The sequence below is a fragment of the Lemur catta genome, chromosome 10, assembly GCF_020740605.2.
Source record: "Lemur catta isolate mLemCat1 chromosome 10, mLemCat1.pri, whole genome shotgun sequence".
Classification (NCBI taxonomy): domain Eukaryota; kingdom Metazoa; phylum Chordata; class Mammalia; order Primates; family Lemuridae; genus Lemur; species Lemur catta.
Window position 1 is genome coordinate 50449143 of NC_059137.1, and position 18533 is coordinate 50467675.

The following is an 18533-nucleotide window of genomic DNA, read 5'->3' on the forward strand; positions in this document are numbered from 1 at the left end:
TAGTATGCAAAATAAATAAAGAATGCTTACAAATCAATAAGAAAAAGACAAACACCTCAAGAGAAAAAAGTCACAGAATTAAAAGTCACAGCAAATCACAGAATTGATTATTTGAATGACATAAATAAGGAAATAAAAATTATCACCAACTAATCACATAAATGTGAATTAACACAAGTACCACTTACCCTTATCACACTCCCAAATTGTTTAAAGGATGTAAAGGGAAGCAGAAACTGATACAAAAATTAAGAAAACAAATGCACCAGAATTCAATTCTCTTAATGGCTCAGGTTCAGTCATTCCCTGATTGTGCACTAAGAGATTTAAGATATTCGCTCAAATATCTGCAATGGATTGATTTACACAATCAGAAAGACAAATCTTTCTCCTCTAACTTAGAAATTCATGCACACATTCACACACACACACACACACACACATCCATATATACTACAGTCATCCAAAGAGGATTGGTTCCAGGACCCCCTACACATACCAAAATCTACAGATGCTCAAGTCCCTTATAGAAATGGCACAGTATAATATTTGCATAGAACCTACACACATCCTCCTATATACTTTAAACCATCTCTAGATTACTTATAGTACCTAATACAATGTAAGTAGTTGTTATACTATATTTTTGTTAGTATTAATTTTTATTGTTATATTGTTATTTTTTTATTGTTTTTTTCCAAATACTTTTGACCCACATTTGGCTGACTCCACCAATGCAGAACCTGTGGATATGAAGGGCCAACTGTTTATATTTGTTGAATAGCTATATATACACATGAATTATATATATATTTTTTCTTTTTATCTGCATATACCTATTTACTAGCACCAAAATTTGTTTCTGGCCTTTTCAACAAAATATATGGTAAAAAGAACCTAAGTGTGGTAAGAAAAGAAATGAGCAAAAACCTTCTCAAGACAAAGAGAATGCCACAAAAAAGTATTATTTTGAAAAATGCTGATCAAAAAGGATATAAGAACCCACTGCTTCATTTAGTCTTAAAAAAGAAAATGTAAGAATATTATAAAGATTGGTTATAACTTTTATCTTCTATAAAAATAAAATTTTATTATGAATGAGGGCCTTTAAAGCTAAAGAAAGCACCATCTTAGAACCGTATGAGTATTTTTGTTTAGTGTTTTTTTATACTTTATTTTTTAAAGGACCTAGAAAATAAAGTCAATATTATATTGCAATCAATTCTAGCTATAATTATAAATTTAAACCTTAATTGAAAAAAGTAAAAACCCATGATTCTAAATATGTTTTTTCAAAATACATTTTATTTCAAAATGCAATAGCCTTTATTTTTTAATGATTACATTTTAGGATAACTATTTGAAGTCAGTTTCCTGCTTTGCAACATCAATTTTTAAAAAGCTGTGGGTCTTAAGTGAAAGAATATAAATTAATGCTAGTCCCCACTGGTGGATGTGAATATATAACTTGTTATTTAAAGAAAATAACATGTATTAAACTTCCTATAAGAAGTTAGATCCAAAATAGTAGCGTGGATTCCATTCTTGTTGTATACCTTTATTTTTGCATCAATGCTGTATTTTTCTTTTCTCCAATGTGCTTCCTGCTTCCTCAGTTTCTCCAGGTCATTTAGCAGGTCAGTGCAGCGGGTACTTAATTTCTCATTTTCCTCCTCTAGATTTTTTATAACTAGTCTGTTTTGTTCTTCTTTATTCTGAACATACTCCTTAGTGTCCTGTAGAACAGTACCACAAGGGCCAATAAACAAACAAACAAAAAAAAACAAACAAAAAAGTGAGAACTAATCAGCAAATATAAACAGTGCAGTTTTACCCTCACAGCAGCTTCTTCTATATTTGATAGCCAAGGTCACCTGTGTACTTTTATTGGCCTCTTTTCATGCAGGTGGATGGGTCATATTTTTTCACTAGATGACAGCTTTGATGAGTACACATTTGCAAAGAGCCCATTAATTGATCAAGCTGCCTTTGATGCTGTCCCCAGCTATTTTTGAGACCCACACAGACATATCCTCCCAGACCTGGGTTTTATCAATTAATAATGCCAGTCCCATCAGAATCTAATTACAAGAAGCCACATATTCACACTCCTACTTTCTTAGCTCCATTTCCATCATTAACTATTTATCTGAAAGTTATAAAGCTTGGAGTTCTAGCTTTAAAGCATCTTTATCAGAGTTTCTGCATGTGAAAAACTGTATGGTAGAGCAGAGCCTAAGGCAATTTTTCCTCCAAGCCTGTCACTTCCTGTGCCACAAAGGCTGACAAAGCTTAAAGCAGGACTTCAAAGCAACAGTCCTACAAAACTATGTACAAGTCAACACACCTTAACTTCTTGACTTTTATCTTTAAATTTCTTCTCCAAGTCACTGAATTCTTTCCTTAAGCAAGCATTTTCTTCATCTACTGTAATCTTCCGTTTTACAAGGTCATTTATTTCCCATTTTAGTACTGATTCTCTCTGCAGAAAAAATTTAAATTATTGGTGAGCTTTTATTTTTAAGAAAAAATTATTTTTATTTTAAAGGTTTTAGATTATGATTACTAATGTTAGGATTAACTAGCTTTCATAATAATGTCTGTAATCCAAATTCTCATTTCCTGTGACATGTTCATGAATTTTCAACTAAAATGTACAAGTATGGTGCCCATTTATGATGAACACACAAAAAACTGGACATCGAATATTAAGCTACTCAGAAAGCAAACTTTCAGAATTTAGGTATGTAAAGAGCAAAAACAAGATTTTATAAAATATTCTAATTAAAGAAAATGTATTTATAGCTTAAAATAAAAATTATTCTCTTATTTGAATGTCATTTGTTAGAAAATTTTTTGAAAAATAACTATGATTTTGTGAAGGTATACATCATTTTTAAAAATAAAAAATGACTGACAAGCTTACTTTGGTACTAAAATATTCAGAATATTAAGACTGTCACTATTTTTAACTGAATATTCTTCTCAACTGCCAAAGATACCTAAATGAAACCTAATTGGTAAATGTACCCATGACTCATCCTTAAAGTTTCCCTCTTTTTCTCTTTGTAGCTTTTTCTCTCAAAAAATTTACCCTCCTCTCTTGGCTTCTAGTCTTACCTCTGTCTGAAAGGCTATCCAATCCTTAATCCAGCCCTGACTTTCCCAATCACCAATCTCACACTTCTGGCTTTCTATATGACACCTCCACTTGGATTATCTGCTGCTACTTCAGGCTAACATGCTCAAACTGAAATCCCTATCCTGATACCCTATCTCTTTCCTAAACTTCTTCAACTTTTGTCAACTCAGCCATTCTTTCAACTAATATTTATTAAGCATGTACTATCTGGCCTGACATAATTATTACAAGTCATATTCAATAGCACCATCTGTCTGACACATCAAGATAGAAACACACGTTTTAAAAGTAACATGTTCAATAGACCTTTATTCCATCTCTGATCTATCACTGAGGCTGATCTCAAATTATCAATTTATTTTGTACTCCCATATTTACTCCCTACCAAACTCTATCCAAAAGACTTCAGGATAAACAGATGAAAAGTGGATTGAGTTTTAGGAATAAACTGAGACTATCCCCTATATTCTACTTTTTTAAAGCTGTACTGTTAATTTATTTATATTCTACTTTAAAATATTTTAGATACTAAATATTTACAAAAATAATCTGTGATAAGTGTGTAAAGAAGAAAGAAAAAGAATAAAAGGAGCAGCCCTGTACTCACCACCATTCAGCCAAGAAACACAACTTTATCATTATCTTTGCAATTTCCTGAATGTCCCCTCACCTCCTATTCCCTCCAAGGGTAACCACTATCCTGAAACTCTGATTTTTTTTTTTTTTTTTTTTTTAATAAACAATAGTTTCTTTGGCTCACAGTTCTGGAGGCTAGGGAGTTCAAGAGTACGCTGCTGACATCTGGTAAGGACCTTCATGCTGTGTCATCCCATGGCAGAAGGGCAAGATTAAGCATAAAAGCCAATGAGAGAGTAAGAGGGGGCTGAACTTGCTTTTATAACAAGCCCACTCTCATTATAACTAGCTCACTCCAACTCTTCTGATTCTTTTCTTTTCTTGTTTTCCTTTACACACACACACACACACACACACCCCTATTCAACATACTATATAGCTTAGCTTTATTTTTGAACTTATACATTAAATCAAACTATACATATTATGTGGCTTGGTATTTTTGCTCAATATATGTTCCCAAATTCATCTATAAGAATGAATGTAGCTGCAGTTCAATTACCTTGATGTACAGTACTATTTCATTATACAAATATGCTATATTTATGTCTCATCAGTATGTATTTCAATTATCTCCCATGTGAGGGAAAGGGGTATACAAACAATGCTGCTATGAACACTCTTAAGCATGTCTCCAGATATACATGAGCAAGAATTTCTCTCAAGCAGTATTTCTTAAACTACAGTTTGCAATCTAGTAATGGGTCATTAAATCAATTTAGTTACCACAATCAGCACTTTTTTAAATGGAGTAAAACATTATAGAAAATATCAAAGTGAGGTGCACAGATTCTTAGCAAAAAACTATGCCCGTAAGAATAAACTTATGAAATAAGCAGACATACTTCATAAATATTTCCTAAATTTTTTGTGCTTAATTTGGGACTTTTAATATTATTAAATTCACATTTAATATAAACACTGTTGATGTTTACCTTAGTTATACATAGTAAGGATAGCTATTATTATATGAAACTTTTATTATATTTAATACTTCCTGTGTGTGTATATTTTATCATGAAATAAAATGTACTTCTTTCAGTGTAGGGATCATAGTAATAAAAGTCTGAAAAACAATTTTCTAGATTAGATATACTTAGAGGTGAAATTGCTAAGTCATAGACTATAAGCACTTGACGAGTTCACATCACTCTACATCCCCAACACTTAACACTCAGGCTTGGGAATTTTTTATAAATCCAGTAGGTATAAATGGTATCTCACTATAGTTTTTAATTTTATTTCCTGTTTTAATTATTAGGCCATATCAAAATGTATCTGATGTCAATCAAATATGAAATAGATGCATAAAAATGGCCCATCCACAATTTATAGTCCATTTTTCTACTCTTATCTAAGTCTTACCCTCTTTCAAGATTCAACTTCTGCTTCCTCCATGAAGCTTCCCCAACTATCCTAGTATTTTGTAATTCTTGCCATTTCTAAAGTTTTGTAGTTTCTGTATTATACATTTGACACATAACATATATAGTTTTGCTAATTATCTCTCTATATACTCACACTGTCTCCCAAACTACGTTAGTAAATGCTTACAGATATGATTGATGCTGAATGATAAAGTGATGTAAGCATTAAGATTGTTTATAAAATATTTATAAGCCTAACCTTTGAGAGGAGAAATGACAAAACTTGAGCATCCCTTGTCTATTCTGAATATCATTTACACTCTAGCCAGGAGAGAACACTGACCAACTGACTTAAGTTTTAGAAAGTTTTTCCCATTAAAGTGTGCTAAACTTAACAGACACTGACAATATAAATGACACCAGTATCAAGCCCTTTCATGAGATTTATTGAATACTTTAAATTTTGGCATTTGAGTGAACTTAGTAATTCACAAGGAAAAACACAGACCTAATTTGTAAATAAAAAACGCATAATAAGATAAATTACTTGACTAAAACTATCACATTTTGATAATGTTTGAAATTATATTGCATAATATAGTTTTATATCATATTTTGCAATCATTAAAATAAGACAAAGATATACTCACAACAGAAGAGGACTGAGAAATTAAACTTTCAAAAATTTGTAAAAGTTTATATAATTCAACTTATTTTCCTAATAAAATATACCCTCAATAATCTTCTTTAAATAATGAAAGCACAGCATATACAGTTAAAGTTCATTTTAAAATTAAGCTTTATGATTCTTTTTCAACAAACCTTTTGAATGGAGTACAGTACATTCTTAATGATTTGGCTTCAGTTGATACTAAAACAGCAAAGAGAACTCAGAGGAACCATAAAGCATAAGGGGTGACAAGAGAAAGTATGTCTGTAACAAATAATTTATTATGGATAAGCCATGAAATGAATAATTCAAATCCTGGTCAAGAGAACTCTATAAAGAAAGAAAAGAATAACAGTAAATATGAAGTGGGGGGAAAGAGGGGGTGGCAGTATAAGACCTAAACACTACCAGGCAATACTTAAGCATAATTAATTTATTATCTATACTGACCTACTGTCAAAATGGACATGAAAGTTTTAACAAAAAATAAAGCAGTAATGAAGCCACAATAACTGAAATAATGGTAAATGGAGAAAGGATAAGAGAACTAATTGCAATTGGAGAGCCAAAAATTACTTACGAGCTTCCTAGAAGGTAAGACAAAAGGGTTATAATGTTAAAGAACAATCATCATGTAATTACATGCAATATACTAAGTTATCAGAACTCATGTTTTCAAGAGCAATAATAGAAGAAAGCTGTATTACATTATTTTATAACTAACGATGAGAAAGCTAAAGCGTAGTCTTACCAAAAAAAATAGTTGTATGGCAATTCTTTACACTAATTATTAGACTGCACTTCTATGAAAGTTTTTCTGCAACCAGCTAAAAAAAAAATACTGCGTATGTATGTAACTTTCTAGTAATTTGACTAGATGCACAGTGAAGATTTAAATAAGCTAAAGGAATTACCATTCCAATTGTTACCCTATTATATAGCTATAAGTATTAAATAAGAGCTATTTAATATTACTCAGAGAAACAAACAAACCAAAAAAAAAAAACCTCAGTGGAGGGACTTCGGGTTTCCAGTCCAGCAAGTTCCAGCATGTAAAGAACCTGAAAGGCATCTCTTCTATTCACACAAGAAAAAAACTGAACTGAAAATCAACAACTCTTCTTAGATCCATCAGAGAGCTGAGATCATCAGACAAACAAATGCTCCCAAAATTAAGAGACAGGTGGATCTAGAGAATAGCAACTTAACTATAGCAGAAACTCAGGAGCAAAAATCTTCACAGAAATCAATACTAGGGTAGAAAAACCTCTGTAATTCATGAATTACTAGATGATCAGTATGGACAATTTTGAGGGTTTAAAACTCAAGAAGGGTTCAATCTTGGGCAGGGGGATACATTTTAATGAGATACAGTAGCCCTGTCATGCTGTAGCTGCTGTCCCCAGTGTGCGGGATGCAGGCCAGTACTGGTCTGGTTAGGGACCTGACCGCAGAGCTCCACCATGATGGTGCCCCACCTCCACGGGGAAAAATTGTCTTCCATGAAACTTAGGAACCAAAGGGCACAGAGGAGGTGAGAGGCGGGCTAGGAAGCAAAGCTTCGTCTGTATTTACAGCGGCTCCCCATCTCTCCCATCACTGTCTGAGCTCCGCAGTGGGGCCACCCCCTTGGAAAAATTGCCTTCTAAGAAACCGGTTCCTGGTGCCAAAAAGGTTGGGTACTGCTGCACAGGGAATACTGAAGAATACTGGAGAATAATTCCTTCCTTTCCACCAGAGGAAGGGGAAAAGTAGCCATTTCAAAATACACTCAGAGTATTCTTTTCTTCTTAACAACGTCTGCCACCAAGAGAAACTATTTTAACATAGTACAGCCTAATGGGGTTTTTGCCAAAGCCTAACCACCCTGGGGAAGAAAAGACCCAACTCCAGTACCCTGTAGCCTTCCTATCTCTCTCTCCTAAGGGTAAAACAAAATAAAACTGATAAGCACTTGTGAAGGTCACAATCCAGCAGCACAAGGTCATCAAAAGACTAAGACCTAGTCATGACGCTATAGAATGCCTCCTCTCCTCCTCCTCCTACATCGCACCACCACATCAACAGAGATCCTGTATAATAAAAGTGTAACACAACTGTTAATTTAAATTTGGCCTCAAGCTGCCTCCACATGTAGCAAACTGTAACCTAACACAATATGTAAACAACTGCAACCTAACTTGAAAGTACATTCTTATAACAAGTAGCAATGTCTCAGCCAATCATAGCAGCTGAGTGGTCAGCCAATCACAGCTTGCAAATTGCCAAAGGCAAAGAATGAACTGTAACCAATCAGGGTATTTCTGTATGACATTTTCATTTTCTGACTATAAATATTCCCTGCCCACATTATGGTGCAGAGCTCTCCGAACCACTTTTGGTCCCACGGGCTACCTGGTTCGTGAATCTTTTTATTCTGCTCAATTAAGCTCTATTAAATTTAATTTGTCTAAGGTTTTCTTTTTAACAAACTGGCATCAGAAGTGGGACCTGAAGTAGAACTCCAGTGACTTCAACAATCACTGAGTGCCCAAGCACAAGGTACTCTCCAGGGCCCACTGTGCCCACCGATCTCTGGTAGCAAATAGAGGTCATGAGTGAGTTCTCTCTTGCATTCCAAACTCCAAAAATTTGTTTTGAGCTCTCCAACATTATTTGAGGACTGGGTCAAGAACTGAATTGGATCTAGTAAGTAACAGGATTGGATCAGTCAGAGGTTTCAGGGAGTACCTTTTGAAAATAGATTCCTCTAAATCTAAGGAATCTGAGACTCAACTTTCTGGGATATTGGTTAATTTTATATACAACAATTAGGGGCCTAGAACCTGTATATTTTTGGGAAAATGGGTTAACCTTACTAAGGACAACTTAGAATTACAGTGGCCATAGTGGGTTAAGTTTTAATATAGATAAAACTGTTCACTTGTGAAGTGTATTAGAAAAGAAAGGATCCAAAACACCAAAAAAGCAATGAGATCCATTTTTTAATTGGTAGGCAGAGGCATCTAAAAGATTAAATGAATCTAACAATGCCTCTTTAAAAGGTTCCTTACAGAAGGCAAATTTAAAAATCTTAAAATTCTTTTACACAAATATTAGTCAGAAGCTTTGGCTTTTGGGGCAGGAAATCTTATTCCATTGGCCAAAAAATAATTTGGACATAGATATTCTTTAATAAACTAGTGAGCTTATACTACTGTACCTGGCACAAGGCTAAAATTTGAGAATAAAAGCTGTAAGATCTGTTTCTGTCTGTATATGTCTGTAGGTATGATATTTTTCTACCTCTTTATGATACTGCCAAACTGAATTATAAAAGAGCTCTCTTTAATTGACTAAAAGAAAAATAAGTGCTTATATAAATTCTCTCAGAAAAATAAGAACAAACTCAAGTTTTCAAGTTCATATGACTTGGGTAATATATAGAAAATGAGAATATTGTTAGCTTGTTCAAACAAGCATGTTTTCAGAATTTTCAGTATTAAATATAATACAGATACACAAGTTCTCCTGCCTATGTTTACTGGTAAAATAAGTTTATATTATCTCTATATTACAAAATATGTTAGCAAGAAAAAATAACTTAAGATGAAGAGCAGCTGTTTAACATCTCATCTTTAAAAGCAAACCAAGCATTATTGTTAAAACTAAGTGCGTTAAGTAGATGTTCTTCCTATACCAGTTAACATTATTACCATCGAAAATGGAAAGATAAGACTAAAGGAAATCTGTACAAACAAAAATTTAATTCTCAGGCCTAGCCAAAAAAAAAAAAAAAAAACCTAAGAAAATAGGGATGGAATTTTGTCTCCTCTACAGTTTCTTAAGACAAAAAGACTAAAGTTATTTGGGACTGTTAGTAAACATGTTCTATACCACATTGACAAATTGTACTATGAGATAGCACATGCTTTTAGAAATTATGAATCATATATTTGCTAATCTACAGATTGCTGGTGTGATAGTTCACCATTGCTTGCTTCCTAGCCGTCACTGGAAATTAAGGACACTAGGGTTAAGAATTCTAATTAACATATCTAACTAAAAGTACTAGAAATAATAAGGGAAATGGTTCTATATGCCAGTATACAAGGAAGATGTGATTTTAGTAAGGAAAAGCTATAAAGTATGAGCATGTTTTGTTTTCTTAAAGAAAAAAGAGTAACCTTTGTCCTAAAGTAGAAAAACTAGAATTTGGTCCTCTCTGTTAAAACAACAGGTTTTCCTAGAGTACTAGTCTGCTCTTAATAGAAAATTGTGAAAAGTTTTCTTTACCTTTTGGGTAACTGGACTAGTAAACAAAGATCTATGTTTTACCAAGGTAATTTCCTGTGCTTCATGTTGTCTTTATTAGGTTTTTGATCACTAAAGAAAACTGAGTCCTTTCTATTACAAGAGCCTGTTTTTTTCTATTAATACAACTATGTAACTCTCTGATTTGCCTTTGAAATCTTTTAATTGCCACTTTAAGTGAATGACTATTGTTCACAATGATCTGTGATCCTATTTTGATCAAGTATTTTAAACCTTTGATATTTTTGACCAATTTCATAAAATCAAATTCTAAATTAAGTCTTTTTCTTGACCTCAAATTAACTTTAGGATTTCTCAGATGGGCCCCTGGAATATCTCAAAAGGATACCTAGCCTTATATTAATAAAAAGAGATATTAAACTAATTGGGCGTATTGGATATATTAAATTATATGGGAAACATTGTCAAATAATAGGTCATGCTAAACCCTCTTGGAGTTCTATTTGTATGGATGTGTTATTAAATTTTGTTTCAAAAACTGTATGAAATTTATAGACATTGAATAGTCCTGGTATAATCCTATCCATCATAAACCTAGTTATCATCTTAAAATGTTGTATGCAACAGAAATAACCGAATTTCCTTGTCAACAACATCATTATTGTAATGAACTCTCTCATCACATCTTTAACCATGTCCTAAATCTTGTCATTCACAGACAGATCATTGTTTATTCTGGTACTTTCCTGAGCGACTATAAGACTAAAGTGTTTCATCTTCAAGGAGATTCATGGAAAGGACTCTGGCAAGTACAGGTTTCTGATAACATTAAGATCATACCATTGGACTGGGTAAGAATTCCCAGAACTCTAATAAGAAACTAACTTGTTCATAGTACTTCTAACCCAACATCAAGCAGACAAGAATTAATTAAATACTAAGGAAATTATTTGGCAGGTTTTCACACTAAGTCAGTCTGTACTGAAATTGTTAAGATATGTAATTTGAATAAATTCTGTAAGATTGATCCAAGTCAAATTACCTATGATAACCTATTTAAAAAACAGTGATATGCACCTGAATTGGAGAAACAAAACTGATATTTAAGAGGATGTTAAGTCCAATGTTAAGTGTGGACTCATGGAGAGCCCTGATGGCCATCTGGTCCTTGCTGAGTCTCTAAAGTTTCTGTTATTATTATAAAGGCTCTACAATCCATGAGTTATCATGAAAGAAATAAAATGATCCAAATTAGGAAAAAATATTGGTAAGGCCACTGTTCTTAAAAAATTTCTAAAATGGTTAATAATCAATGTTTGTTTTGTCAAACCCATAATTCTGGTAAGACAATAAAAACCTCAAGTGATATATTTCTGGTACCCGCTGGGTCACTTGAACACTTACAGATAGATTTCAGTCAACGGCTAACTTCAGTACATGTTTTCTGGTTGTACAGAAGCTTTCCCATGTAGGAAAACCAATACTATAACTGTAGCTAAAAGGTTATTAGAAAATATGTTTCACTTATGGGGCATTCCTGGAGAAATCTCCAACAATAGTAGGTACTCATTTCACTGGACAAGTTGTAAAACACTTAAACAAGGTATTAAGCAAAGCTAACTGAATTGATTGGACTGTCTTAGTCAAAGGTATCACCAACTGATGGCAATCAGATCCACTCCCACCAGAAAACACAGATTGATCCCTTATGAAACAGTTACTGGAAGGCTTATGTCCCTAATAATGGAACCTCATGTATCTCCCACTCTTATAAACTCTGACCTGACTTAATAATGCAAGGCTTTAATGCATTAAGTCAAAGAATATTTTCATCAGGTTAAAGTCCTTCATGACCCAATACTGATGACAACCAGGCCTTTCACAATCTAGAACCCAGTGATTGGGTCTTTTGGAGATGACACCAGAGGAAGATTGCCTTTGAACTCTACTGGAAAAGACCATATTAAGTTCTCTGCAGCAAAACTTCAGGGCTTCAAGTCTTGGATCCACCTCTTTCAATTCAAAACAGCCATTCCAGACTCATGAAACTGTATATTTGTTGGTGATCCTGAGATAAAGCTGACCAGGGAAGATTTCCCCAGACACAGATAACATCCTAGACATGGATGGCTTTCCCAAAATCGCAGATGAAGACTTCTCTGCCACCATGAAAGCCTTATCTTTTGTTCCCTATGCCATGCTGTCTTAATCCTTTTCCTTTCCTTAAAGGAAAATCCATGGGTCTATAATCTGTGGATGGCATTAGCAAAGGCTTATGCTCTAGAAAGAAACCACAGCAACTGTTGGGTTTGTGGACTAATGCCCCTAAATCAGCAAACAATTTCACTAATGTCAGTGCCTCTCCATGTTCCCAATGCGAGTTACCCTGAAACCCCAAAGGAAGAGTAGAAAGTTATCCTTGATATTCTAAACATCACTGCTACTTGCATTCCTACACTCAACTGGAAACAGTACCCTGACCTTTCTAAGTGATAACCTAATTACTATTAATATCAAATACAGAAAACCTGTATGATTTATGCCTGTAAAATGTACATGGTGCTTCCAGGTACCGCATACTCAAGACCCGGGGGCTACCTATGTGGATCTGAGTAGCTGCTTGTATGATGTCACTGAATTAAATCCAGGAAGGTCCTTCCCACTAAACACAGTTATGTACACTTACAGCATGCTATAAAGGGACAACAGAAAAAGTGGAAATCAAGGAAATTTCTCATGTAAAAGGAACACATGATATGTTTATGTGAGCAGCTAACAGCTGGTTAGCAGACATCCTAAAGGGTGGATGGCAAGCTCGGCTATTCCACGGTTGCTGATCTTTGTTTCTTTTAGTGGGTCTCCTCATTAGTATGACTTGTGCTACCAGGCTAACTACAAAAGTAAATACTTCCTTACATCAGGCCACTTTACAGTAAACTATGGTTCTTAATCACCACCACACCTAAAACAAAGACTATGACCAATAAGAATCAAATACTGTTGAACTATCTTTATTGCCTAAACTTTGAATTGTTTGATTTTGATTAGTTCAGTTCATGGAGACTCCTATTAAAAAGTGTACTTCAGTTTCTTGGCATTATCCTCCTGATAGCTATCACAATGGTCTCCCTGATGTGTTATATTCCCTCAAGGGTCTTAAATGTTCACATACAGCCATCCCTTGTACATCAAATGGACTCACTATGGTTAGAAGTTACAAAAAAAAAAAATGAAGAAAACATAAAAGAATCATCCAACTAATTTGGCACTGTGAATTGTAAATGTCACCCTGAGACCAAACAAGTCCCTCTGATGGTGACAGAAAGTGATGTCAGCACCCAGAGTTTTGGTCAATCTCTCAAAATTGAAAGGCTGACCAAAAAGGGGAATTGTTAAAAAATTTAATTTGTATGTATGTAATAAATTGTAGTAATATGAAATTTTGTATGTATATATGTATAAAATGTAATAATATGTAGTAAATTGTAACCTATTATATAAACAAACTGCAACTGTAACTTAAGAGTATATTTTTGTAACAAATAGTCAAGTCTTGGCCAATCACAGCAGCCTAACTTTCAGCTAATCATAGGCTGCAAACTGCCATTACATGTCCAAATAAGGCAAATGCTGAACTATAACCAATCAGGGCATTCTGTATGTCACTTCCATTTTCTGGCTACACATATTCCCTGCCCACATCGTGGAGTACAGCATAGCTTTTGGTCCTGAGTGATACCTGATTCATGAATCTTTTTATTCTGCCCAATTAAACTCCAATAAATTTAATTTGTCTAAGGTTTACCTTTTTAAGAAAACTGAAAGAACTGTGCATCTCAAGAATACTTAAGAAGTCTCCATAAAAACTCAAATAAAAGGACACCAGAGGAAACTTTCATTTCTAATATATACAGTCTTACAGCAAACAGCAAATATAGCCTAACCCCTAGCTACATAAACATAAAACCTTGCACTAAAGCCGTATTTATCTCAGCTCTTTTTAACCATTTGGTTAGTTTTATGTGTCAACTTGGCTAGGCCATGGTATCCACGGCACTCAATTTTTTATCAACTATCAGCCTAGATGTTATTGTGAAGGTATTCTTTAGATGTGATTAGCATTTAAATTAGTAGACTTTGAGTAAAGCAGATTACCCTCCATAATGTAAGTTGGCCTCACCCAATTAGTTGAAGGTCTTAAGAAAAACCTATGATTCCCAGAGGAGGAAGGAATTCTACCTCCAGACTGCCTTAGGACTTGTACTGAAACATCAGCTCTTTTCTGGGGTCACCATTCGGCTGGCCTGCCCTGCAGAATTTGGACGTGCTAGATTACAATCACATGAGCCAATAACTTAAAATAAATCAGTCAACTTCTCTGCGTACCCTCCTGATACTGACACCTTTCTTCATTCTTTTTCATTATTTTGTCAGAATTCGGTGATCTCTTAAAATTTCATAAACCATCCCCTTTGTATTACTTTCTAAAAGTCATTTTAAAACTTCATGACTGCTGAATTTAACGTCCTTTTCAAAAATCACATTTTTGTAGCATTTATAATGACAACCTTTTGCTTCTTGAAACTCTCCTTTCTCATTCATGAGATATTGCACTGTACTTCTCTCTCCTTACTTCCTTAAACAGTCTTTTCATCTCTTTTACTAAAATTTGTCCTTCTCACCCATTAACAATATCAGCAAATATCCTTTTTTCAAATTTCCCACTGTTTAAAGTCTTCCCTCTAACTATAACATTAAATATCTACATCCGAAGGTTAAAACTCCCTCCCAAGTGTCAGATGTATGCTTCCAACAGTTTGTTAAAAACCTCTAAATGAAATTCTTATTAGTAACTAAAATACAAACCATCTAAAAAAGCTCAAAACCTTACCCTCAAAACAAGCTGTACTTTCTGAAAATAACCTCCTTCCTGATAATGCCACTGTTCTGGTTTCTCCAGACTGAAAACCTAAGAGTCATTTTCAAATCACTGTCAAGTATTTATGGTTCCATTTACCTACCTTTAGTTCCTGCAAACCTAGTAATTCAGGTCCATGTCAGTACTTAGACTAGGAAATATCCTCCTAACAGACCATCCAACATAAAATTATTCTTATTTCAGCCTACAATCTTATATATTATCTATGAAACAAACTATAAATTTCAATATTACCCAAATATACCCTACACTGCTATCGTCATGCATTTTTCCTACTATTTACCCTGGGCAAATCCTCCAACAATCTTTTCCAATTGAAATCCATTTGAAATGGAAGATCTTTTCACTGAATTTAATTTCTCCTTCCTTTGAATCTTTGCAGCATTTTGTTTGTGACTCTCTCATGGCACCATAATACATTGTTTTAATTCTATTTCAATCATACATCCAACACTATTCAATGAGCACGTTATGAGTCAGGCAATGCAAATATTAGGTGCTGGGTATAAAAGGGTCAATGAGAGAGAAATAGGCCCCACCCTCATAAAGCCTATAAACTAGTATAGGAGAATATGGTTATTTGCACCTTCCTTTTATCCTTATCCTAATCCTCAAAGGGATTAAAAATCATTAAAGGCAAGATATGTAACTGAATTTTTCCACAACACCATCACGGGACAATATATACATTTAATACAATATTTTGTTGAACCTAACTGAAAGTATACCTCGTAGAAAGTTATAAACATTGCACAAAAAATGTACATGATTTAAGCTAAGAAACTTGGGGGTGGGCAGCTAAAAACAAATAATTTCTCTTATGGGAATTTATTATTTTATACATAAGCCATGTAAGTCTGCTCAAAAGGATAAATAATAAAATAATCTCTACCCAAGGAAGCAGAACAGAAAAAGAATTTAGCAAAGAAAAGGGGAAAATACATAGTCATTTACAAAAGCCAATATTTTTTAAAAATGGTATGTTTTAGCTATCCAGAACTGGTAAAGTGAAGAGCATTCACTAAAAGCAGTGCAAACTTAATGTCAAAGGATATTAAAGAGTGCCAAATCCCATTCTCCTTCATAGAACAGAGTTGTTAACTAAGAAAGAGACTGCTCAGCCTGGATCTAAATTTCTTCAAATCCCCTGAATCTTGGAGTGGCCAAGTTTTTTTCCTATGAAATGTGAATGCAAATGATGTTTGCCACTCCTGGGTCATAAGGTTGTATGTATTAGGCAGCTTAGCCTAGCCCAATTAATACACAAGGCACATGACAATATTTCCCTATTTTATAAAGCATTTTGATATTGTTTGATACTCAGGTGGCAAATACAACTGTTTCTTTCTGGAATAAACTGACTAAAATATTATTCTTAAAATTTTATCATTATAGTACCAATTATGACATTGTCTACAGGAAAAACACAACTTTGGAGAAGGTATAAATTTCAAATTGATATCTCATATTGGAATCTACATTCCATTTTTGAAAGAATTTATGTGGATGTAGGGAATGGAACTTTTAGTCCTCTAATAAAACAGCTTTATAATAATAACTATTAGATCAAAGTTCTCATGACATTTTAATAAATTAGAAAAAAAAACAGATTCAAAAGTCAGAAGAGTATAGTTGCCAAAAAGGTACCTCCATTTAAACCAGAAAAATTGTAGTTAATTTAGTCCATAATGAGCAATTGGGTATAAAATGAATTTAAACATTACATGATATAAGCCGCTTCTATTTTGAGATATTTACATCTTTAAAATGGTTCCTCGAAGTACCAACCATATGCATTTTTGCAGTGATAATATACTGATTATACAATTACACATAATTTTACATATTACACATTTATATAATTATATACACAATTATCTGTAATTATATAATTTATTATTTATATGTAAAAGATAGTATTTTACTAATTCAAAAATACAGGTTTTTAAAAGTATAAATAGAATCACCTCAGTTATTTTTCTACAAATAAAATCATCTAAAAATTTACAAGTTTCAGAAATGAATTAACTGCTAATAATAAAGGCAAAATTCAACAAACAATGAATAAGAGCTAGACACTATTATAAAACTATAACATTACCTAAAGAGTATTAACTCCTTCAGAAAACAATAGACTACAACCAAAATATAATAATGAAGAATAATCTGACTATAGTGATTTCAAAATAATAATGCTTTAACATAATCCCTGACAATTCTTAACATTATTGCAAAACTAATTGAAATTAATTTTAAAGATCTAATATCCAAGGCAAATATAGTAATTTTTAATATTTTTTATTATAACACCAACCTGTTCCAATTCTTGTATTTTAGCATCCTTGACTTGCAGGATTTCTAGAACTTTTCTGTCTTTAGCTTCAGATTTCTGTTTTTCTCTAGATACAAAAAATATATATATTGAGAATTTATTAGTGATAATTGGTAGCTAACAGTTTAAATTTTCACATTCTAATAATGAATATCACTTTAAAATACAGAAAATGAAATCATCTTGGGTTGACAGCTCTTTCAGAATTAATCAGAAACCATATGGCAAGTGATAGCAACTTACAACTGCAGACAACTAAGACAACTTCATATCAAAAGAAGAGTTTAGTTTTCAGATGTAAATAAATGATTTTAAAAACCACATAAAACATGATTTAACCTTGACTGCAATAACTATAATGTCATCAATTTGAAAATAATTGAAAATTAGGGAATGTGTTCTAGTTAACTTAAACATTTTATATACACAATTATATAAAGGATAAAATATTACCATTTTTAAGTAAGAGTCTCAAAGGAGAGTGAGGCAGAGATTTACAAATAATCAAGATCCCACAACACTACAATTGTTGGATTTCTGACACCTTCCTATACATTTCTAGTCTCTGAGAATACTACTAACTATACTAAATGGTAGTTGAACAATCAAAGCATATTTCTCTGGGAAACAGAAAATCATACTACTTGGAAATAATGACTATCTTCTAAAAATAAACAAATGCAGCTTTAAAAAGGAAAAGGAGGGGAAAGGAAAAAAACAAAGGTCTTAAGATATTATATAGTCAGGCTATTACTGGTCAATTTACATCATAAATAAGGAGAAATTTATTAGACACTGATTTATATTTTTAAAAAACTTTAAAATAGGTAAAACAAATAGGAGTATGTACTTAAATCACCCAAGAATCACAGAATATACAGGTAAGAAATAAGGAAAGAATCCTCACTTAAGAAAGTAAAATTCAGCAAAGGGCCTTGGAAGGCACAAATGGATATAAGAAGGGATACTAAGCAGAAAAACATACCACTGGTTATAAGAGAAAAAGTTGAAGGTAGAATAGTTCATAAAAAAATTTACATTAAACTGAGGCTCCCTCTCTTCTCTAAATGTACTGTATTAATAGAAAAAACATATAAAAATTAAATAGATACAACTACGTCCCTGAGGATCATAAACTAAACAGAAATACACAGATATGAATGGGGATGAAGCTGCTGTTTGCTGTCCTCCAG

At 33.1% G+C, this 18533-nt stretch overlaps 1 protein-coding gene across 1 annotated transcript in view; it reads right to left on the bottom strand.

The window, feature by feature from the left end:
- The window catches only part of CNTLN (centlein), a 284413-nt gene that overhangs the window by 210824 nt on the left and 55056 nt on the right, over window positions 1-18533 (bottom strand). Inside the window, exons 3-5 of the mRNA XM_045562693.1 lie at window positions 17323-17407; window positions 2348-2482; window positions 1557-1736 (exon numbers count right to left, since the gene is read on the bottom strand). Coding sequence (XP_045418649.1) covers window positions 1557-1736; window positions 2348-2482; window positions 17323-17407 — 400 coding nt within the window. The remainder of the gene's footprint in view (window positions 1-1556; window positions 1737-2347; window positions 2483-17322; window positions 17408-18533) is intronic.